This window comes from Malaclemys terrapin, chromosome 7, assembly GCF_027887155.1.
Source record: "Malaclemys terrapin pileata isolate rMalTer1 chromosome 7, rMalTer1.hap1, whole genome shotgun sequence".
In the NCBI taxonomy this organism is placed as follows: domain Eukaryota; kingdom Metazoa; phylum Chordata; order Testudines; family Emydidae; genus Malaclemys; species Malaclemys terrapin.
The window spans coordinates 28087309-28111966 of record NC_071511.1 but is presented as its reverse complement, the minus strand read 5'-3'; the positions used below and the strand labels follow the sequence as shown (position 1 = coordinate 28111966).

Here is a 24658-nt window from a genome sequence, read left to right as displayed (position 1 = left end):
TTGGTTTATTTGGAGGCCCTTTTTTGGGGTTGGATCCAGGCCACTTTTAGTTTTAGTGGCTTAAGTGGTTTAGAAGCATAAGGCCCATTTTCAAAGGTAACAGGCACTTAAGGCTAGATTTGCAAAGATATTTAGGCACTAGTGGTATTTACAAAAGTACCTACACAGGTTAAGTACTTAACACTTGGCCCCACCAGTGCCAAGTAGAACTGGACAATTATCTCCTGTGCCTTACATCCAACACTCCTGTTAATACACCCCAGAATGATATCAGCCTTTTTCACAACTGCACCACACTGGTGACTCTCATTCAATTTGTGATCCACTGTAACCCCTAGAACTTTTTCCGCAATACTACAGCCTAGCCAGTTATTCCCCATTGTAGTTGCGCATTGTACTTGTATTGTAGTTATGCATTGGATTTTTCCTTTCTAAGTGTAGTACTCTGCACTTGTCTTTATTGAATTTCATCTTGTTGATTTCAGACCAATTCTCCAATTTGCCAAGGTAATTTTGAATTCTAACCTGTTTTCTAAAGTGCTTGCAACCCCTCCCAGCATGGTGTCATCCTCAAATCTTATACGCGTAATCTCCACTCATTTAAGTCATGAATATTAAGTCATTAAAATATTGAATAGTTCTGTACCCAGTGCTGATTGACTCCACTAGCTACATCCTCCCAGTCTGACAGCAAACCATTGATGACTGGTCTTTGAGTATGGTCTGAGCCACTCATAAGTGGTTGAGAGGTGAAAGACACGGGAGATACCAATGGAGAGGGGAAAGAGATTGGAACTGGATATAGCAATAAGGATGGAGGATGGATGTGGAGACGGCAAAAGGGCTAAAGTACTGTACAAACTCAGATAGAAATGGGGGATAAATATAAGGGTGGTGAAGAAGAGAAGATGCTGTGTACATAGATATGATTGTGAATAGGGAAAGAGAGAGTTCCTGTAATGGGTATGTGTGGCTGGTGTTAAAACAGAAGAACCATATTGGTTGCTAGGGAAAGGAAATGGGATGAGGGCCTATTTCTCTGGTTGGGGCAGAGCATGGGTATGATAAAGAGATGGGGATAGGAGAGAGGATGACTAACTGAAGCTAAGCAGGGACAGAGAGAGAAATGGATGTGGGTGAAGGGTTGGTTTGCATAGCCTGTGGTTGGGGCAAGTCATGGGTATGGGTCATAGGATGTGGGGATGAGTGTGGGAGGCAGGGCCTGGGTGGGGCTGAGGGGCTGAATGTATGGGACAGGACCTGGGTACGGCTAGAGGGTGGGGTTTGGGGAGGGGCAGAGCCAGATTAAGGCTGGCGTGTGTGTGAATGTATGGGGCAGGGCTTGGATTTAGCTGAGGGAGTGAGTGTGTGGGGCAGGGCCCCACATTTAGCTGAGGGAGTGAGTGTGTGGGGCAAGCCGGGGGTTTGGCTGGGGGTGTGAATGTGTGGGGCAGGGCCCGGGTTTAGCTGAGGGAGTGGGTGTGTGAGGCAGGGCCAGGGCCAGGTAGGGTGACCAGACAGCAAATGTGAAAAATCGGAACGGGGGTGGGGGGGTAATAAGAGCCTATATAAGAAAAAGACCCAAAAATCAGGACTGTCCCTATAAAATCGGGACATCTGGTCATCCTAGGGCCAGGGTATGGCTCGGGATGTGAATGTGTGGGGCAGGGCCTGGGTTTAGCTTAGGGAGTGAGCGTGTGGGGCATGGCCAGGGTATGGTTGGGGATGTGAATGTGTGGGACAGGGCCCAGGTTTTGCTGAGGGAGTGAGTGTGTGGGGCACAGCCAGGGTATGGCTGGGGATGTGAATGTGTGGGGCAGGGCCCCGGTTTAGCTTAGGGGGTGAGTGTGTGGGGCAGGCCTGGGGTATGGTTGCAGGGGCGAAGGGCAGGTCTGGGTATGTGAGGTAAGTGAGAGGCTATGGCTGGTAAATAGCAGGGACAGGAGGGGCTGCAGTAAGGGACCCCCCGACGGTGCTGCACCGAGCCGGGCATGGAAGGGTTAACCAGGCCGGCGCGGTTCTATTTGCGGAGGCCGTAGCTCTAGGCTGATTAGAGCGCGGCTCAGCCTTCCCCCCCAGCCCGGCCGAGCCCCGGGGCGGCGGCAGCGAAGGAGTTAACCCTGTGGCGGCGGCGGGGGAGAGCAGCAGCGGGGCCGAGCAGCAGCAGCCGCCGGGTTGCTAGGGATGGAGAGATCCCGTGTCACCCGGATGTGAGTGTCATGTTGGCCCCAACTCCAAGGGATTTGGCAGCACCGGCAGCAGCAGCGGAGAAGCAGCAGGAGGAGGAGGAGCAGCCCCTCGCCTCTCATTAGTCGCTACCATGGGGGTCGGATAGTGGGGAGCGCAGGGGGCAGCACACACCTGGCGTGGGGGTGGGGTGGGAGAGTCTCTGCTTTTATTCCGTTTACACCCTGGAGAAAGTGAGAATAATGCACCACCACCAGCAGCAGGAGCAGCACCCAGAAGGTAAGAGCCCGGTGCATCCAGCAAGGGCAGCAGCATGCCCAGGGGAGGGGGGAGGGGATTACTGGGGGATTTGGGAGACCGGGATGGGGGGATTGGGGAGGGGGCGGAGTAGGGCATGGGGAAGGTTAGGGAGACGGGGGCTTTGGGATGGAGAAGGGATGCGAGTGGGGGATTAAGGATGGGAATAGGGCTAAAGATAGATATAGACGGAAGGGGATAGCGGGGATTTAGGAAGGGCATGGGGATAAAAGTCAAGGAAGTGGAAGTGGGGTAGGGATGCTGCCCTCGGTGTGTGACCAACATGGGAGCGGGTTTCATTAATGTGTACACGTTTGTCTTTTGCCCTGAGGCCATTAGTCTCAGCTGGTTGGGCTGCGAGCGAGAGGCGTGTGTGTGTCTCGCTCTCCGCGTGCGGACAAACCTGGCTGGAAATGCAGCTTCCCAGGGCAGGGGGCTGTTTTGGGTGCGTGGGCAGGGGCAGGTGAGGGCTTTCCATGCGCTGCTTTCAGCCCACTTCCCCCTGGCGCCGCTGCCGGGAGCGCACGGAGAGAGACGACACATGGGGCTCGTGTGTGTTAATCTCCTTTGCGAACAGGCTCCGGCGCTGCTGCTCCCCCCCGGGCTGGGTTTAAATGATCCACCCCTCCTGAAATTAACAGTAAGTTTGGGCTTGTGGCCGTGCTGGAGGGCAGGAGCTCCCCTCGGGCTCCCCCGGGGAACCCTGACGCTCGGGCTTTGTTTCATTCTCAATGCTTGATTTAAAGGCAGATGGATGGTGGCTGATTTGTGCCGAGTCCCGTTGCATGGCATGCCAGAAAGGGAGGCGGAGGGCCGGCGGGGGGGAGAAATGGGGCCGTTGGAAAACGAGTCAGGTGAAACTGTCAGTGTGAAACTAACCCGAGGCAGGCACACACTCTCTCTCGTGTAACCTAGCAATGGACCCAGCTGTTGATGTGCCGAGTGCGGTCTGATGGCCACCTCCTCGCGCTCTCTCCCTGTCTCTTGTGTCACATCTCGTGGGAGAGCCACTGGTGCAGCAGGAAATATTGTAGGCTAGATCCAGGAATGACCTCTTCCCAGCTGCCAGCCTAGGGAGCCATTTTAATATTCCCCCTTCTCCCCCCTCCCCGCACACCCCCAGCACGAAGTTGGGCAAGGAGAGAAGCAGCAGCAGCTGAGGCCCGGTTCTATCCGCATCTCCATCGTACCCACACACGCACAGGGCAGGCTTTTTAGTGCCTCGCTGAGGTTGCGTGGGTGGGTGGGTAGGGGGTGGTGTTGATTTTGCAAATGGAACTTTTATCTGTTTTATGTCAGGTGAACGATCAGGGGATAATATTTCCATCTCCTGCTCTGGCAGATCTGCCCGAGTGTCATTCTCTCCCCTAATTTCCAGCACATATCCTGTGCCAACCTTCCATCTTTTTCCCCCACAGACATCTTCAAGTTCTGAGTTTACTGGGAGGGAGGGGATATGGCCTTCTGACAGGTGCCATTGGTACTAGACTCTGCTGCTTCAGCCGGGAAGCTTGCAAGACAGAGATCCTTGCTCTGTAGGGCTGTTTTGCCTTCTTTGTTGACCACCTAGATGAGATTATTTCAATGGTTTATTATTTTGAATTTGTAGTTTATTTTCCCTTCAAAAGGTTTGGACGGTTTTCAGTATGTCAATTTACAATGTGGAGGATACTGATGTTTTTGGAAGTGTTTATCATCAAAGGCTATTGAATTTTTATTGGAGGGAAGTGTCCATGTAGTTTCCTTTTTTAAGAATGCAGAAAGGTGAAGGATTTAACTTCTTGACAAGAATATTTCTAATTTGATAAATGATTCAGAATACTCTGAACTATTAGAATTTGTTTTGACCAAAATGAGGGGGGTGGGGAAATAGTGAATACTGTGCTGTTTTAGCGAAGTCAGTCACACACACACACACACACAAAAGATAGGATTTGTTAGATATAAATATGATGATGTGCAAGCTGTCATCCAATTTGGAAAACTCCAGTACAATGCTTCAAGTGGAGGAGTCAAGATGAACAGTGTTTCGTTGTCAGCACATATCTTGACAGTCCTATTTAGCTGACATTTATAATACCGATTCCTGTATCTTTCTCATGGTGGAAGGAGCCTACTATATATATATAAAATGTATGTGTAAAAAGGAAACATCAGGAGTTATTTAAATAGCTCCATCCTTTTTATCTAGAATACTATATTTATATTTGTATGTAAAAAAAACCTAAAACGAAATGACTTTTTTTTTTCCTTCTGCAGAGGCAAACTATGCAAGTAGTACCAGAATTCCTCTCCCTGGTGACGGACCAACTATTCAGTCAAACAGTTCAGCACCATCCAAGCAAACTGTTCTATCTTGGCAAGCTGCAATTGATGCTGCTAGACAAGCCAAGGCTGCCCAAACTATGAGCACCACCACAGCCCAACCTGTAGGATCTCTGTCCCAAAGAAAACGCCAGCAATATGCCAAGAGCAAAAAACAGGGTAATACATCTAACAGTCGGCCACCCCGTGCCCTTTTCTGTTTATCCCTCAATAACCCAATACGAAGAGCCTGCATTAGTCTAGTAGAATGGAAGTATCCTTTTGATGCAATTTTGTTTTTACCATTTGTTCTTTCAATATTCCAAATGTGTCAGAGAGATTGTCTAGGACAGCACAAAAACTCAATGAGGCCTTGGAACAGGAGCAGAACAGTATTTAAATTATTTTGTTGTAAAGTTATATGGTATTGGATTTGAGGTTATATTTAGTATTTTATTTGTAATAAATAGCAGTCTCACAGTTTTACATTTTTAAAAATATGAAATTAATTTTCATATAGATATGTGTCTAGGTAAAAAAAGTCATTGGTTTAAACAATGTATTGTAATGTTTTAGGTTTCAGGTTTTCTTTTACAGTTAAGAAATTGTATATTAAAATAATAGTGTTCCTGGCAGTGGAAGCATTTTTAACTGTTGGGGAGATAACACATGTTGATGCACTTATATGCACATGTGTAACCCATTGATATTAATGGTAGTTACATTAAATCCCTGCTCATCAAAATGAGACTATATCCCTTAATCTGTCAGCATTACATGGAATTTCATTTCCCTAATTAAAGTAAATATATGAAACATAAATGTACAGAGAAAAGCAAGGTCACAGGTTTGGTATGTTTCCCAGCTATTTTGCCCCAAGAAAAAACACACTCAAATCATTTTGTCCCTAGAGAATATTCTGTACATGCCCTTGTAAAAGATAGTTATATGGTTACATATTTATTTTTTTTAAATTAAATAAATTTCTTTGTCCCAGGCTGACTGATGCATCTGGTGATCCAGATAGCCCCTTCCTTCCTCACCTGCCGTGTGGAATTTTTACTCCTCTGTTGAAGCCGAGATAACATCTCCTATCCCCCAACCCGTCCACTCACTTCTGTCTACTTCACATCCCTCCATCAAATCCCCAGGTGGCAAACATTATCATTCTGATGAAGGGAGACTTGATGGGACAAAACCTGTCAATGCTTCATTCTAATTGGCAGATACATAATTGCTTGAGTAATATGAAGTATTTCCTCTCCGCAGGCTATTGCCCTATAGCTCTCCCAAGCCTGTCTGCCCAAGGAGCAAGAAGTGAAGCCTAGATCTTCTGCATGGCAATTTGCTACATTACTGCTAGGCCCAGTGAGCCAGATGCAGAAGTCCTTTCAAAATAATGCTTACCTAATGGAGAAGTAGGGAGACATTAGGAGCCAAGCTGCAGATTCACTCTGAGCACATACAAGTAATCTGCAGTACATGATTCATCTGAACTTTTAAGACATATCGACAGCCAAAACACATATTTGGATATGTTCCCTATATAGTTATAGATGAGAGAGCAGAACTGCTAGCATATATTCACAATGGCTTATGTTTTGTTTTGGTTGTTTTTTCTTGCTTCAGTGGTGGGGGGTTGGGGCTGGGATTTTAAAACTTCTTTTGAAGAGTTGAGAGAATGTATTTTTCATAAATCTCAAGTAACATTTTGAAACAGATAATATCATTTTGCGGGAGTCCTGGGGAGGGGATGTAAAATTTTGGCCTGTCAACCTAGATAATTTCCCTTTAATAGCAAATGACTGTGCTAGCAAGTAGATTGTTAAATGCCAAAATAAATGTGTTACTTCGAACAGACCCTCCAGCTGAGAGCTGTTAATATAAAACATTTGGCAATGGCCAGTGCTACTCTCTTTTATAAAGATGTTCTTTTGAGTTATTTTTTAAACATAATTTAATTACAAGTTAGAGTTAGTGGGCCAAATTCTGCTCTCCTTTAAACAGGGATAAAGTGAGAGAAACTCCAGTGAGCTGGTCTCTCTCAGGCTGAGTAGAATAACTGAGAGCAGAATTTGGGCCCAGTAGCACTACATCATAAAACAAAGTTGTAATTTACTAAAATGCAAATTGATATAATCTACTCATTTCAGCTAGCAGAAAAATGCAGATTTAGATAGATGTATGTTCTTACTTTGTATGTTGAGATCTACTGTACATAAAAGAACAACCATTGATCTTAATGGGAGTTGGAAACATAAAGTCTGTTATTCAGGATGGATGAATTTTCTCCTGTGAAGAAAGCCAGAAAAATAGGGCTTAAGTGGTTTTAAGGTATGCCTAGTCCTTGTGCTGGCTCTCTGCATAGCATTGAATTTCATCCGCTGAGATTATGCCTCTAAGGCAATTAAGACCATTTTCAATATACTGCCCGTGATGCACATACAAAATTCCCATAGATAGAAATCAGTGAGAGTTGTGCATGGAGTTGCGGATAGTATATGTCTCTAAATAAATATAAGTGAAATATTTTGCTTCTCTACCCAAATTCTGTGCACAGGCAGGGTAAATGAGCTGTGTGTGGGTGAACTTCAAAAGTTTTTTTTATTTCTTGGGGAAGAGGAATCATGTTCCCAGTGGGAATGGGATTGGCTACCTGTTGTTGCTATTTCAGCTCTTGGACTAGGATAGTGGTTGCAATTCTTGTATATCCTCTACATGGAAGTTGATAGCCACTGGGTCTATGTAATTGCAGAACAAGTGACCATGTCCCTATTCCATCCTGGCTCTGCTTATTTAAACCCTTATCTACAAGCTCTGACTGAGGCAGACCTGATACAGAAGGCAGCAGTTACAGACGTGAGACAGGTGCAGAACCTTCCTGCATACTCATGCCACAGCTTTCCAGCCCTCACACTGCAAAACTGCTGAAGTTCTGTTTCACTGGGACCTTCCTTGTCCCCTACTACAATTTTCACTCTGTGTTGTTTATTCTTCCCTTGATGCATGTAATTTCCATTAAGGTTAATGGGAGGTGTATGTGCATAGATTTGTAAGTATACCATATAATCCAATGGCCAATTTATTGATTTAATATTGTGTGATTAGATTTACATCTCAGAATTTAATATAAAATACTGTGTGGCAGAATGAATGTAGCTATGCTCCTTGTCATAAAAGAAAAGAGGACATTTCAATGTCATTGTGATCGAAAACAATAGGGTATGGTGATATAATTGATGCTGAGGAAGAATTGGTTGTCAAAGTCATCACTCAAAAGATTGTAATGAAAAAATCAGACATTTTAAAAATAAAATGTGAGTACAAGATGTAGAAATCAAAAGCAGAATGAGACTGGAGTTATGTATATATTCAAAATCCATATATTCCTTAACAAGATTTTTCAGACCATTTGACATATTTATACTACTGGCTATTTTTGCCAATTGTGTGGCCTTAGCTGTTTACATCCCATTCCCAGAAGATGATTCTAATTCAACTAATCATAACTTGGTAAGTATTCTTTGATTTCCTTTCTAGATTTATGTTGGTTTATTATATACTTTGACAATTAACTGTTGATATTAGGGAGCAGTTGTCAGTATGAATAATAGCTTTAGTTAGAAAAAATGGCATTTAGTGTTACTCTGAAACAAAATGTCTTTGAAATATTTCACTGCTTTGGTTGTCAATTTCAATGTGTGTTCTATAGTATCTGCTGTAAGAAGAGAATTGACAAAAATTATAAAATTTTGGGGCAATATACGTTGATGATAGTGTTGCATATAAAAGAATGTAATTTAATTTGTCTGTTACTGTTGTTTAGATTAAAATTACTTTGCTGTTTTTTTGCTCTTTAGTTTTTTGAAATCAGTCTTCTTGAAGTCATACTGTGCTTCCTGGTATATTAGTTTCAAGTGTTTTCAGATTTTAATGCTAAATTCTTAGCCATATTTTAGGGTTTATATTAGTTGAGGGTTTTTCTTTATAATAAACTAGTCCAAGACAAGAATTTATACAATGGGCATTGTTGTATAGTTGTTATATAATTAGAACACTGCCCTAGTGGAAAAAGATGAAATGTTGTAAGGGGGAGGTATTGTTTTAATGAAGACATTCTAAAGGAATGTTTATGTACTTTAAAGCTGAGTTTTAAAAAGAGACTGCTGTTGCTATAACAGAGATTTCTAACCTGGGTTGCAATGTGAAAAGTGTATCATGTACAGCAGAGTATATCTAGGATTAAAAATAATTTACTACAGTTGTGTTTTATTGTTTGTCATAAATCTATATTAATAATTTTTAAATTGCAATGTAATTGCAAGAATATATTTTATAATAGTATTTGTAATTCTTATTGTATCCAGTATTAATATTGGATTGCATTGGACTAATTCCATTGTTTATATTGAATAGTACTTTTAACATTTATGATACGTTTGAAAAGCTGGAAGAGTTCATAGGTCCTGACTGTGCGGTCTTTGCACACTCAAAATCCTCATGGGAGATTTGGGTGTGTAAAAAAACAAACAAAAAACCCCCAAACAATAGCAACAACACAGGATTGGACCCAAACTAGTAAACAGATAATGTGGGATTATTTTTGTGTGGAAAATCTGGGTTAATGCATAGCCTTACATGAATGAAGACCTTTGTTCAGGTTATAATTTGTAATCTTGTTTATTTTACTATAGATGATAATTCTTATACATTGACTCATTTTGTGCATTTTTTGTTTACCAAGGGTACAAGATTAAACAAATATAGACAATAAAAACACTGGCAAAAGGCAGACTAATTCAGGTCAATGTAAAGAACAATTTATGCAGCTGAATATCTGAGCCAATCAACAGTCTGTTTTTTCTCTGAGAAATTCAGGGCAGAAAACTCCATAGCTGTCAATCCATCAGAAGGTCTCTGTTAATAACTAATTTCATAAAGCATCACATGAAAAGGGTAAAATATTTGTGTGAGAGGCTAATAATTTTATAGTTTGGTGGGTTTTTAAGCAATAGTTTTTACAAAAGCTGAACTCAGATCTTTCTAACCTAATTTTATAATGGGTTAACATTTAGGATTAAAGTGTGTGCTTATTCCTTTCTTGCTTTCCAGCTTTTTAAACTCATATAGCCATATTGTTTTAAGCAGAAATAAATTATAGTCTTTAAAACAGAGATTCATATTCATTTTTTAGCATTTTAGAGAGGCTTTTTTTGGACTCCTTTAATATACATCAACAAATTCTACATCTTGATCACTCTCCTATTCACATTCTGCTCTGTGTTATATTGATGTAAATTCTGAGTAACTCTAGAGCAGAATTTAATCTAGTGTTTTTATTTTGACAGCATTTTTTTGATACCGGGTCAGAGTAAGTCAGATAAAAGGGAAGGCACATATTTTATCTGTATTATATATATGATCAAATAAAATGAATAGATTAGAATCAAAGTGGATTGGCTGTTTCCATGGTGGTAGCTGTACATCATGAAATGGACTGACTGACATGTCTTTTTCTGTGGAATCCTGCATCTATGGACTCAGTATAGCCCAGTATAGCCCGATTTCAGGAGCTGCACGTAGGTATCTTCCTGGAAATCCTCTAGGCTCACACGAGAACCTATCATGAAGGTTGGCTACTGCCCGTCAGCCCCTTCCTGACCCTTGGACCCTGAACTCATTGATGTGAGATAGGGGGAGTTCTGTGGTATAATGGAAGAAGTAGACTTATGTTATAGAACTGTTATTGTCCTCTTCTTCAACTATGTCTGAGTTCCACCAGCTTCTGTTCCTCTTTGCTCATGTTAGTCTGTGTTTGGTCAATGGCTGTCCTAATATCTCATAGGCTTTCAGATTATCTATAAACTTTAATTTATAAATGCAGTTAAAAACAAAATAAACAATTACACACATCACTAAAAAAGCAGTCATTTAAAATGTAAGGAAATTGTAAAGGTGGAAATTTTATAGCTCTAAATTTGTATAACATTTTAAAATAGAGAACTGTGTTGTCAGCTGGTGTAAATCGGTGTTGCTCCATTGAGTAAAATGAATTGACACCAGCTCAGAATTTGGGCCATAATTGTTACATTTGCAATATTTATATACATAAAAACGTAAGCATATCAAACATATGCTTACGGTTATGAAGTTGAAAACCTAGATAGGGAGCACTGCTCGAGGATGGGGAAAACAGAGGTGGGGCAGTGGTCAGTGGGGAACTGGAAAAGGAGTCTGTCCCAGATGAGCAGTAGGGCCTTGGGAGGATCTCCCATCCTGCACATCTTAGGCGTACTCAGGAGAGGTGTTTTTCTCCTGCAAACTTTGGGAAATCTGCAGCAGAGCCTTCTATCCACTTTAGACATGCAGAATAGACGTTCTGTAATAGAAGAGCTCCCTTCCTGTGGCTTTCCAAGACCCAGTTGGGTGGTCCAGGAGACAAATTCTGAGAGTAAATCCTTGCTTATAGCTCAATCAGTGAAGTATTAGATCACACAACTGGCTGAGCTATTGGTGAGTCCCTTTGATGAGGAATGCTTTTTCAGTTCTCTATTGCTGACTTAACTTGCAAAAATATATTGTGCAACTCATTCTCCATTGAAAACAGTAAACAAAATCAATTATACATCACAATATTCATTATAAAATACATTTTATGACAAATTAATTTGATTACAAATATATGAAAGACGTCACAGGGCAAATAGAAATGGATATGACTAACAGTATTAATGGCTCAAATATATGTACATTAATAAACTTTAAAAATAGCTCATGTCTTAGATTTTGGAAGTGAGTCAAGTGAGTCAATTTTCAACTCTCAAACTTCAGGAAGTTATTTTCTAGAGGGATTTGCACCATTTTTATTGTAACAATGCAGTAATTTAAGAAAAAATTAATATGGACAAGGCCTAAGGATGAGAGGGTTGTTCATTATCTGTGCATATTCAGTTACTTGTGTCTGCTGAGACAGCCATCAAAGGTGTCAGTGGTGGTGATTATGGTTTTTGTGATATGGCCACCTGTCTACTATGAAATAAATTGTAAAGAACTAACATTCAGTAAATCAAAAGGAAGAAGGGAAGGTTGTTGTGTAGTGTTAGAAGCTCTAAGCCCAGCACACTCCCCTTCTTGCTGTTGGGAATGGATAGCTCAGGTTCTTTCTCCTTACACTGTGGGGATCTTATGTATCCAATCTTATGTATCTCCTTGGTTGATAGATGTCTAGTAAACATAAATTTCCTGTCCATGGCTGCTGTGATGAGTTCAGTGTGCTCCTCTGTGTGTATTGCTCTCTTTATCCTCTCTTTTTCTTGTCTCCTGAGTGGGAAAGAGGAGGCTTTTGCCCTCTCTTCTCTTTCCCTAGCTATAGGGACTGGGAAGGCAGTATGACCATCTTCTTCCACTAGGGTTCTCTTGATGGTACTTCCTCTCCCTTTAGCTATTGATACTTCACTGCCTACCAGGCCTGGAGGACATAGAAGAAAGAAGGGAGCAATGTGTTTCAGGCAAAGCAGGCAGTGGAGAATTAAATTGTCAGGTAGGGCTGTGCTTGGCTGCTCACCAATCTGACAAGTCTTGGATTGAGCAGGTACATGCATGTTTGAGCCTTTTTGAAATTTTTTCCTTCCTCTGACTGAGCCGCTTTGATGTATGCCAGTGGGGGAAGTCTCCTCTACCTGAATGGAGCAATGTGCTCATGCTTGTCTGAACTGCTTGAAATGTATTGCAGACCATTCTTACAATGACAAATGCTATTCTTGAAAACTAGTTATTGAACCAAATCATGAAGTCTTTGTTATGTTTTTAAATAATCCTCACTCAATGAAAACTCCCACTGACTGAGCAGAAACTGGAAACCTAACATTCAGTTTGGGCTCAGTTCTTCCAGTTGATACAAGAAATCCCTATTGACTTCTGTGGAAATCATTACTATCCTGTAGCAGGAACACTGGGCCGGTACATTCTGGGATGGACTATTTGAGCATTAGCTCACTATTCAGACTTTTAAATGATTTCTTTCTCCTTCCCTCTGGTATTTCAGGTGCTTTGAGTCTTCCAAGTATCTGAATCAGCTCTTCTTTTAGCACTGTCTCCTGTCAGTGGCTGCTATGAGGCACTGTTTCTGGCCAGATGGATTTCCTCCCTGTATTTTTCTTTTGTTTCTTTCTTTTCTCTTCTCTTTTCAGTTTTGCTGCCCTTCTGTGTTATGCTATTTCCCTTCATGTCTCTTTCTTTGTGCTTACCACCCCAGTTCTTCTCTTCTTGATATCTGTTGTCTCTGTCCTATCAGTTACCTCTATTTTTCCTCTTCTTCCCCTTTGTTTGCCTTCTCCTCCTGTCTTCCTTGCTCTACCTCACTCAGTTTCTCTTCTTTTATTTCCTCCTTTACACTACCCCACTGCATCATCTCCTTTTCCCCCTTTCTGCTTACCCCTGCTTTGTCTTCTCTCCCCACCTTGCGTTCCCTCTGTGGTATGGGAACTTTCCTTATCTTGCTTGGGCAGTGCTTCTCTCTGATTAGTGTGCTCTGCTTCTCACTCTGAAATGTGCTGGCAGGCTGGTGTAAATAAGTCTGCATTTTTGCCACTGTGCTGGGATTCCTATGAGGCTCTTCTTGTTGTTTTTTCCTAGGAATAAGATAGGAATAATAAACATGAACCTGTACTGAACCAGTCAATACTATGTACAAGGAATCTGGACTTTGCTTATACTGGGCTGGATGGCCCCTCCTGTGTTTAAACCCCACACATTGTTTCATTGGTGGGATTGATGTCTCCAGGGAATAGGCTGTGAGGCTCAATCAAGAATCTCAAGGATTGTTAGGACTTCACATGGACTATAGCAGATCACCAAGTGCTAGAGCCATCTGCACAGAGGCCCTCATATGTGTTCATTAACTCTGTGTCCCTGGCAGCTCTCGCCACAGCTGCCTCTGGGGATCCTCTTAAAAGGAGCGGGCTCTACAGGAAAGATAATGCTTCCCCAGCCTGTGTTGCTTTTTTGGGAGAATCCCCATTACGACTGAAGAAAGGACAGCATACATCCCCTGTCTTGCAGTGCTCTTGGCACAGCCAGTCATACCCCCAGCCTGCCCATCCCTGCCACCCTAATAGGGCTGGAGGAGCCAGAGTGGATGACACTGCCATGGAAATGGCTCAGTCACCTTCCTATTGTTTGTGTGAGAGAAAGGAGGTCCCCTCCTTGGGCAGATCTAGGAGGCACAGTCAGTCCCCCATAGGCAAGCCCATTCCACTAGTGTGATGTTGAAATGTCAACTACACAGTGCATTCCAGGGCACTGTTTTGGAATGCAGAAGACTACACTTTGTAGACCTAATCGAACTTGTGACCAAGAGGTGTCAGTCCTGGATCCCAATAGGACCAAGAGGTTCCATAGCCATATCTCATTAGTAATCTCACAAGTCATTCAATCCCCAGGCCACATGATAAATTAATATACTAATTGAAAAATACATTTACCTTGCACCAGTTTATTGAAATCCTATATCCACAATGAACTTCTAATAAAAGTCTGAAACTAATCAGTATATACCATTATTAATTTTTAAAGCATTCTTGTAAAAAAAGCCTCTGAAGATGCATTTGTTTAATGGCTAAATTTTTCTGTTATTTTAAAGAATTGAACACCATATATTTATTGTCTTTTCTATACTTGTCCTTTTGGTTCTAAGGTCTCTGTGCTCCACCCCACCCTCATCCGCCTGTGCTCCAGATCATATACATTTTTTATCTTTTTGTTTCAATATGTCCCACATTCAGATTCTCAGTTCAAGCTTACTCTTTAGAATCATAGAATCATAGAATATCAGGGTTGGAAGGGATCTCAGGAGGTTATCTAGTCCAACCCCCTGCTCAAAGCAGGACCAATTCCCAACTAAATCATCCCAGCCAGGGCTTTGTCAAGCCGGGCCTTAAAAACCTCCAAGGAAGGAGATTCCACCACCTCCCTAGGTAACGCATTCCAGTGCTTCACCACCCTCCTGGTGAAATAGTGTTTTCTAATATCCAACCTAGACCTCCCCCACTGCAACTTGAGACCATTGCTCCTTGTTCTGTCATCTGCCACCACTGAGAACAGCCGAGCCCCATCCTCTTTGGAACCCCCCTTCAGGTAGTTGAAATCAGTTATCAAATCCCCCCTCATTCTTCTCTTCTGGAGACTAAACAATCCCAGTTCCCTCAGCCTCTCCTCATAAGTCATGTGCTCCAGATCCCTAATCATTTTTGTTGCCCTCCGCTGGAATCTTTCCAATTTTTCCACATCCTTCTTGTAGTGTGGGGCCCAAAACTGGACACAGTACTCCAGATGAGGCCTCACCAATGTCACGTTCCTCGATCTGCTGGCAATGCCCCTACTTATACAGCCCAAAATGCCGTTAGCCTTCTTGACAACAAGAGCACACTGTTGACTCATATCCAGCTTCTCGTCCACTGTGACCCCTAGGTCCTTTTCTGCAGAACTGCTACCTAGCCATTCAGTCCCTAGTCTGTAGCAGTGCATGGGATTCTTCCGTCCTAAGTGCAGGACTCTGCACTTGTCCTTGTTGAACCTCATCAGGTTTTTTTTTTGGCCCAATCCTCTAATTTGTCTAGGTCCCTCTGTATCCGATCCCTACCCTCCAGTGTATCTACCACGCCACCCAGTTTAGTGTCATCTGCAAACTTGCTGAGAGTGCAGTCCACACCATCCTCCAGATCATTAATAAAGATATTAAACAAAACCGGCCCCAGGACCGACCTTTGGGGCACTCCGCTTGAAACTGGCTGCCAACTAGACATGGAGCCATTGATCAGTACCCGTTGAGCCCGATGATCTAGCCAGCTTTCTATCCACTTTATAGTCCATTCATCCAGCCCATACTTCTTTAACTTGGCGGCAAGAATACTGTGGGAGACCGTATCAAAAGCTTTGCTAAAGTCAAGGAATAACACATCCACTGCTTTCCCCTCATCCACAGAGCCAGTTATCTCATTATAGAAGGCAATTAGGTTAGTCAGGCACGACTTCCCCTTGGTGAATCCATGCTGACTGTTCCTGATCACTTTCCTCTCCTCTAAGTGTTTCATAATTGATTCCTTGAGGACCTGCTCCATGATTTTTCCAGTGCCTGAGGTGAGGCTGACTGGCCTGTAGTTCCCTGGATCCTCCTTCTTCCCTTTTTTAAAGAGTTGGTGCAATCTATAGCATAAAAGCTAGACAACTAATCAGTATGCAGGAAAGGCAAGGATTGATTGGATTCTACTGGAAATAATATCAGCTATTTAGCAAACAGATAAACATGTCAGAGAAATTAAAACTTTATTTATTGTATCTAATCCTTCAATAACTTTTTAGCCAAAGTGTAAAATACAGGTAGTGTAGCTATTGACTAATGCTCTTTTTAATAAAGAAAAATCTCAATATGTTTAAGTTGAAAAAGCATTCAAAATATAAGATATAATTGTACCTGATATGCCACCTGAAATTCAATATCAATGACAATTAAAGTAAGTGAAAATGTGTTTATAGCTTACTCTATGAGTAAACAAAAGGGTTTGAGAGAAAGTCAGTAGTTTAGTTTTGAAAACCAAATGATGGGAAATGTCTTTTTTTCCTTTAAAAACAAGCTTAACATCAAGTAGGCTTTGAAATCTCTCCTCGTTACTTTTTTTGTGTGTGGTTGAGATAGTTTTGATAAGTTTTTTGTTGTGGTTATCTTTTCAGTGCATTGATTACTCTGTCGTCTTTTCTGACATAAGCAAAACATGCAATAGCTGTTTGATTGACAAAGCAACTTGACTTCCTTTTCTAAAAGCAATGATAAAAATGCCATTTGATAGTTATAAACAGGGACAATATGCATCAGTAAGTAACCTTTTGCAAAGCTGTAAGGACTCCTCAGTAGGAGGCATTTCTTTTTAAAAAAAAGTTTGATGTGTATGTAGTTTAATGTGCACGCATTATGTAAAATATATATAACCCAAGATTATCAAATCATTTTACAGAACATATGCAAACAATGTAATTTGTCAATTTACCAGCCAATGTTAATGCAGGTAAACCTGACATAAACACTAGTTCATATAGCTTTACTCCCTGAGAAAACAGTGATTTCAATTGCTGCATAAACAAAATGTTCTTAAACTGTGGTTCTGAAGCATTTTCCCACCCCAGAGGTTTTTGTAAACTGGAGAATTCTATCACATTCCCATTTGCCTATGTCATGTTAAGATTGGATTGCAATTTATTCAGTGTGGGCCTACTCTGTAAAACCTCTCCAAAACTTGAGTTGGTGCCGAACATGGCTATCTATTTGTTAAAGAATGTTTCTTGCAAGGAGCACATTACTCTCAAGTTCAGTGATCAGCACTAGATTGAAATATTTTCCAGGTGCAACAGAGAGTGCCGTGTTTATTAAAACCTTGTATGGTTGGTATCTGGTGTGGGATTTTCATAAGCATTCAGTATTGGTCTAACTCTGCTCCTACTGAATTCAGTGGATGGTTTTTCCAATGACTTCCAGGAGAGCAGAGTTAAGCGAGTGATGAGTTTTTCTGAAAATCCTACCCCATGTTACCTCAGAAATTGATAATGAGGTAGTTGAGGTTGCATAATTTATTTATTTAATGCCGCATAGTGTCCATATCAACGGTGCTTAGGTCCTGTGCATTTATTATTAAAAATAGAAAAATTGTTAGCTCAAAACTCACAAATAGTTCTACCCTTCACCTAACCTAAGGCAAACTAACCAAAAACAAATTAAAAATATCAGAATAGAAACAAACACACAGTAATATTGAACTCAGAGATGATTGAGCCTAAAAGCTTTGCAGCATCAGCTGAAATTCATGCTGCTTGGGCTCTGATGGATAGTCAAGGCAAGCAAGTGTAACACTGACAAACTCTGGTCATCACTGAACGTGGGGCCTCTGGAGCTTAGTGCATGGGACTCTACCACATGAGCTAAAAGCCAACTGGCTGTTAGCTAAGGCTGTAGAACAGGCTCATTTAGCTCTCGCCAAGTGGTCTCAGTGCCACTAGATGGGACAGAACACCACACCCAGGAGGTCTGTGGGTTACACAAGCTCCAAATGCGAGTGCTTTCAGCTGAGTATGCCTTGCCACTGATTTCCTAAACTAAAGCAATGTAGCTAGCTCCAGATACCAACGGTGGAAATGACCTAAACTCTTGGGGCATGAAATAGAAAAGGAAGAGATTTCACAACTGAGGGTCAAACCAGATAGTGTTTTAAAGATTGCCACTAATGCCTTGAATTGCACCTGGAACTGAATAGGAAGTCAGCTAGGGCATTGTACAGATCGTAGGTGTCCTGTTTTCATGTTAACTCATCCCACCCAGAAGACAGATTCCTGGGTTCTGCACAGATGAGGCTTGAGGAGGCTTCCCAAGAGTAGAACCAAATAGAGTGTGTTGTAGTAATCCAGCTTGGATGATCTAATTGCTGTATGACTTGGCTTCCATAACACAGACAATTTTTATAATGGAAATGTTACTAAAATACATTAAATATTCCCCAAAACACATTTTATTGTTACCAGAGAGGAAATTTATTTTACTAGCTAAAGAAAGAGGGAGATCTTTCCTCTATTCAATAGATAACTTTGAATAAGGGTAGTTAAGGAACACTATGGAGTAGTGCAATGGGAGGAAGGATGGTCCAGTGGGTAAAGTGTTAGCTTGGGACTTGAGGATTCAATTCCTTGCTTTGCTATAGTCTTCCTGTGTGACCTTGGACAAGTCACTTAGCCTCTCCCCCATTTGTAATATGGGGATAATAGTATTTCCCTACCTCTGAGAGGTGGTGTGAGGATAAACACATTAAAGATCTTGATGTGCTCAGCATCTTAACCGACTGCTTCTGATATTGCTCTTAATGAGAAGGGTTTGGCTGGTTGGATGCTGAACCCCACAAATTCAGCATTCAGTGCATTATCAGAGGCTTCATTTCAGTTTTTCAAGATGCAAAATGTTTTGGCAGCAAATTTTGGTGAAGTGAAAATGACTGGTAGTGGCAATATAAAAACAGAAGGAACAGCCACAGTTCCCATGGTGACCCAGCAACAACAGTGACATCTAGGTAAACAGCAGCAGGCAAGTAAATTTGGGGGAATTAATGTTAGAAGTCTCAGAAGACGCAGTCAGCTTTCATACGGTGTTTACTCTGCATTTGAAATGTTAATCCAGTACTTGCTACTCTGCAGGATGAAAGCCCCAGAATGTGTAGTGGGGAGTTTAGCCACTTGCCTAGAGAGACGCTATGCCCAGGAAGCCAGAACAGACATCTCTGGCCATTGGCAGTCAACATTCCATTCAGCAGAATTTGGCATTTCGGTTAACAAAAATAGCATGTTGTTTTGGGTGTTTGCAAATATGCTCAAGCGAACTGTCCAGCTGGTTGGGAATGGTACCACAGAAGGCTGTTTCAGCAAGATCACATGACACACAGATGACAATTGGTATTTATAGAAGCCCTTGTGGCAATAATACTATTGATCTGACAAAATCATTTTACATATGTATTAGGTTACTTTATTCTTTTAACATATACAATCTCAAACAGATGAGTGTGATTTCAAATCCTTGGTCCTTACTCATAGGAACATAAGAGTGGCCATACTGGGTCAGATCAGTGATCCATCTAGCCCAGTATCCTGTCTCTGAGAGTGGCCAGTGCCAGGTGCGTCACAGGGAATGAACAGAACCGAGTAATATCATGTGATCCATCCCTTGTCGTCCAGTTCTGGGGGTCTCGGACAGCAGAACTCACCACAAGCAGCGGTTTTGCTTGTTGAAGCCCTGTTGACAGTGTTTCTCTCCCCATTGGGATCTTCAGAGAGGAGACTCCCCTTGAAGGCAACAAACTCTTCAGGAGCTTGCCAGCCTTAGGAAATCATTTAAGAACTTACTGAGTGGAGCTTTCTGACAGATCTTAGGTTGTGGCAATAGTCCTGAAGATCACTCTACTGGATTGTCCATACAGCGGTGACATAATTGTGTCTCCATACAGGAACTCATGGGATGGCTGAACAGGCCAAACCCTAGTTACCAGTGGAACTTCAGGGATTCCGAAAACAGGATTAGATCAGTCAGCCAAACATACACATGACTAACCAAAAGCACAGTCAGTTTTGCCTGAATAAGGCATTTGTCTTAGTAAAGACTTAGATCCTGATTTAGCATTTTGTGATGGATGGATTGCGGACTACTCCAGTGAGACTCAGCATGGTTGTAGCAGTCTGTCTATGTACTGCACAGTGCAGGTTCAAAACCTAAATAGCATTTGGACATGTGTGAATAGTTGGGGGAATGAAAGATTCATTATCATCTCCTTTTTCCAACATTAAAGTGGGTAGGGCTGAGATTATGAGCAGAGTCCATCCATGTCTGTTTTGAGCTGCCATTTGAGCCTGGTGAGGTATCATCTGGGTAGTATTATATATTGTGTTATACCACTGTCTCCTTGGATGTCCACAGCTTCTCTCTCCATGCACTCTTCCATAGAGAACAATTTTAGGCAATCGGTATAGGGTCATTGTATCAACATGGGCAAACCATTGCAGTTGATACCTTTTGATTATTCTAGTCACGCACTGTCATTTCTTAGCCTGTTTAGCCTTGTCATACCTAGGATATGATGCAGGCACCTCAGTTCAAATAGTTTGCAGCTTTTGCTCCAGATGCTTTGTTAGTCCCAAGTTTCAGAACCATAAATTAATGCGGGTACAATGGGCAATATATATAATCTGATTTTAGCTGTCATGGACATTGATTTAAGGTTCGAAATACTGTATTTTTATTCAGACCCACAAGCATTCTTTTGGCAGTAGTTAACTACTTATTGATGTCATCGTAGATCACAGTGGAGCCCAATACTGGGACATAAATGCCTAAGTCTAAGGGTTAGGTGCTGAAGTACCTTTGTGGATCTTGGTCATAGTCTCATATTTGTGTTCCTAATTGAAAAGGTTGGTGTACTAATATGAAGGTCATTCCTCTCCACATGCTAGTGGCCTGAGTCTCTGTTGCCCTGCAACTTTTGTCATCATATATACTTGCACAAAATATGTGTAAAAACACTATTTCAGACTGTGGGATGAGTGGAGAATTCACATTTAGGAATGTTTTACACCTACTTTGCACAGATGTTATTGACAGCACCCAATCTGCAAGACAATGGAGAATCAGTCCCCTGGTGTTCCAGTCATGGAATAAATAGGGTATTATGTCTGCTGGCTTCAGTTCATGTCCTTTATTAAGAATTTAATGCAAAAACTCTGCATACCCACTATATTTTAATCACTCAGATGAACTTGTTAGTCTAGCATGGATCTGAATATTAAGGAGGATAGGCACCTAGCATCTTTTTTTGCCAAATCTTTAAACATAAAAGATATCTGATTCACACTGTTAATGAGGCTGTTTCAGAAGGCAACAGAAAGAGCACAACAGCTAGGAAGGCTAATAGAGACCGAGTTTGGAAGAGCAATTACAGAGAAACCCTAGTTTTGATGTTCTTAAGTATCTTGCTTTAAGAGATAATCAAGGAAGGTCCCTTGCAAATTAGCTGCCATGGGATTAACTTAATCCATTTTTGAAGCAAAGATATATCTGTCTTGGATTGTTCTGCCTTGAATGTACTTTGTTGAGTTCCAGGACAAATATATTGCATAAAGATTAACAGGTGATTCTCACGGCATGTCACTAGCTGTGTGTTGTGAATGAAGCAGATCTTTTGTAGGGTTAAATAATATGTGATGTAGGCACTTCAGATTTGCCTTTTCTAAACTTTATGCAAGAGATGAGGAAACAAAATATGAATGTTAGTAGATGGCCTCTGGGCAGATTAGTCACTAGGAACAAGTTAAGAAAATGATAGGTGTTAGGTTGGTCTGAGGATATGTGGGAGGACATGAATGATAAAGAGATGGATTAAGGCATCTCTATTTTCGCTTAAAGACTCCTATACAGTAGTTGTTTTAATGGTTAAATAAGTGCTAGTTTCTGTAGGTTGCTAAGGATGCAGCAATCGTCTTCAAAAGCATCTGCAAATATGTACAAATGTGTTTAATGCTAAGGAATACTGTTACAAATGCAACGAATATTATTGTCTATTTTGTGTATGTGTGTCTGTGCACTTTGAAAAACTCTCTCTATTTAGCCTATATCAGTGGTCCCCAGCGCAATGCCTGTGGGCACCATGGCACCCGCCGGTGCATTTATGTGCGCCCACCTACTGACAAGGGAGTGCTTCCACTGGACAACTCACCGCCGAGGAGCGCGGCCGCCGGACAACCAGCTGCCGAAATGCCACCGACAGGCGGCAACACCAAGAAGCGTCGCTGTCGAAATGCCGTTGCTTCTCAGCAGCATTTTGGCGGCGACACTTCTTGATGACGCCCATTCTAGGCGGCGACGCTTCTCGATGACGCCGCTTCTCGGCGGCATTTCAGCAGCTGGTCGTCTGGCGCCCGCCACGCTCTTCTGGGAACATGAATATGCTATTGTAACAGAAAGGTTGGGGACCACTGGCCTATATAGATGGTTTCTTGGGGCAAGGTGGTGACACTGAAGAATTGATCAGTGGCCCATGCATCAGAAGCCATTTACATGACCAATGCAGTATACTTTATGGATGGCAAGATTTTGCTTTTACAAATGCTAATCTAAATTCCCTCTCTTTATTTTTTTAATAACACAGTATCTTTGTTTCTGTTTGCATGCTGTAACTTGCAAAAGTAGTAACTGTGAAAAGTGCTCTTGATTGTGTCTCCAGTTTTGCTTTTACAGCAGAATAGGGCAGATTTAGTACTCAGAGTCAAAAGGAATTTGAATTCCCTTCAATAAGGAACAATTATGTTTTATATCCTGACAATTCATTGCTTGGATTTGGGTTTTTTATACTTTTTCCAAGATTAATATTTAAAAATTTAAGCTCTAGTTATAAATTAAGGAGGAGTGAGAAACAGACAGTCATGTGTGTCCAAGTGCATGCTAGAGGATAATATGGATAAAATCTAGTTATTAGACCAGATAATCAGGGGTTATAGATATGTAAGGAACATTTTTCAGTATAAACTCTTTCCTTATACATGCAGGAAAAAAAAAAAAAAAAGAAAGAAATGGTCTAAATCCATACAAATATTTTTAACTAAAGAGGTGAAGATAGTAAAAAAAAAAATCAGTTGTGTGTGGCCATTTTACAGCATGTATATGAAAATATGAATTTTTGTATTTTTGTCTTGATTTTTTATCATTATGAAATTTCAAACAATTGATTGTTAAGGGACAAGGTCTGGCCCTTGATTATACAGGCGTAAGGGTTATGTAAGCCATTAACTACCACATCAAGCAGCTCCGACAGGGTGTCCAATCTTCAACAGGTTGGTCTAGGTCCTCATTGAAATGAGCTCTCTCCATTCTAGGTGTCACTTTGCTTTTCATCTCTCTGTTCTGTGCTGAGGTCAGGGAGACTACCAAGCCCTGAGTCTTCTGTGACACCTATGGAGGTATCATGGGGAGTGGGGAGAGAGAGAGCCAGGAGTGGAGTTTTTGAACTGGAGTCCCCATCCCTCCAAAATACCCGTTATCTGTTGGGGAGTGGTGAAGTGTGGCTTGCCTTGTTGGGGGTGTGTGTGTTTGGATTTTTCTTTGTATGGGTTCAATCCCTCACCCAATTGACTATCCTAATATTTCCTAAGGTGAGCATGGCCTCTTGATTGGCCCAATCTGTTCTCACTCAGTGTCACGCAGTCCCCGGGCGATGCTCTCGAACTGCTCCCCACAAAGCCAGTCAGGACTTTGGGAGCCTCCTCTCCCTCGGAGCAGACTGTCTTCAGGGCAAGAAGCTCACATGTCGTCACCTCCTGGGTCTCTCCTTGGAGCATTCAGCATATGCCCCTCCGTGCGCTTCCCACAGCGAGTCCGCCCAGGCGGGGTCCTGGGGAAGCCAGAGGGTCCTGCGCCCCCCCCCCCCCACTTCGCAGTCAGACGTGACTCTTAGCCAGCCAGTAAAACAGAGGCTTATTAGATGACAGGAACTTGGTCTAAAACAGAGCTTGTAGGTACAAAGAACCGGACCCCTCAGCCGGAACCATCCTGGGGTCCTGTGAGCCAGACACCCCAGTCTTCTGCCCTCACTCCTAGTCCCCAGCCAGCTCCAAACTGAAACCCCCTCCAGCCTCTCCTTCTCTGGGCTTTGTCTCTTTCCCGGGCCAGGAGGTCACCTGATCTCTTTGTTCACCTTTAGCTATTACCTTGCAGGGGGGAAGGGCCCTGGCCATTTGTTGCCAGGGGAACAGAGTGTCAGTGATTTATGCACACTGGCCTTTATCCCACCACCTAGAGACTTAAGAAATGCATAGGGGAAACTGAGGCACCCACACAGTATTCAGAGGAAACATTAAGAACAGTCCCACTTCGTCACACTCAGTTAAGGAGATTTGTCTGGCCTCTCCACTGCAAAGTCAGGGAGGCAGTGTGCCTATTTCACATCTTTGCTAAGTCATTTCCCAGGACCAATGGAGAAGCTGTGTACTCCCTTTGGGTAGGGGTTAGCATGTTTTGGGCTCACATTTGGCTTGAGTAGCAGTTTCCTCCTCATTGAACAAACAGTACTCAGTGTATCAGACAGCACCAGCTGAGGTCAGCACTGAGTAGGGAGCAGGACTAAGGGTTGACCCTAAAATTGCAGCTATACTTACATTGTAAATTATATGAAACCTTCTGAATATGTGGAGAAGGGGCAACCAAAAGGGAAACTTCAGGGTGCAAGACTTGCTTTCGTATCCTGCTTTCTCCAAAATCTGTGGGATTATATTCCATTATATTTACTGTATCCAAGCCACA

The 24658-nt window shown here is 42.2% G+C and overlaps 1 protein-coding gene across 2 annotated transcripts in view; it reads left to right on the top strand.

Annotated features, from left to right (window-relative positions):
* The window catches only part of CACNA1D (calcium voltage-gated channel subunit alpha1 D), a 398008-nt gene that overhangs the window by 76992 nt on the left and 296358 nt on the right, over positions 1–24658 (top strand). Inside the window, exons 1-3 of one of the 2 annotated variants that reach the window (XM_054033681.1) lie at positions 2400–2466; positions 4744–5062; positions 8196–8301. In XM_054033681.1, the coding sequence (XP_053889656.1) occupies positions 2430–2466; positions 4744–5062; positions 8196–8301 (462 nt within the window). In that variant the 5' untranslated portion in view covers positions 2400–2429. Of the gene's footprint in view, positions 1–2399; positions 2467–4743; positions 5063–8195; positions 8302–24658 lie in introns of those variants that run through there. The other variant, XM_054033680.1, reaches the window with a different exon arrangement.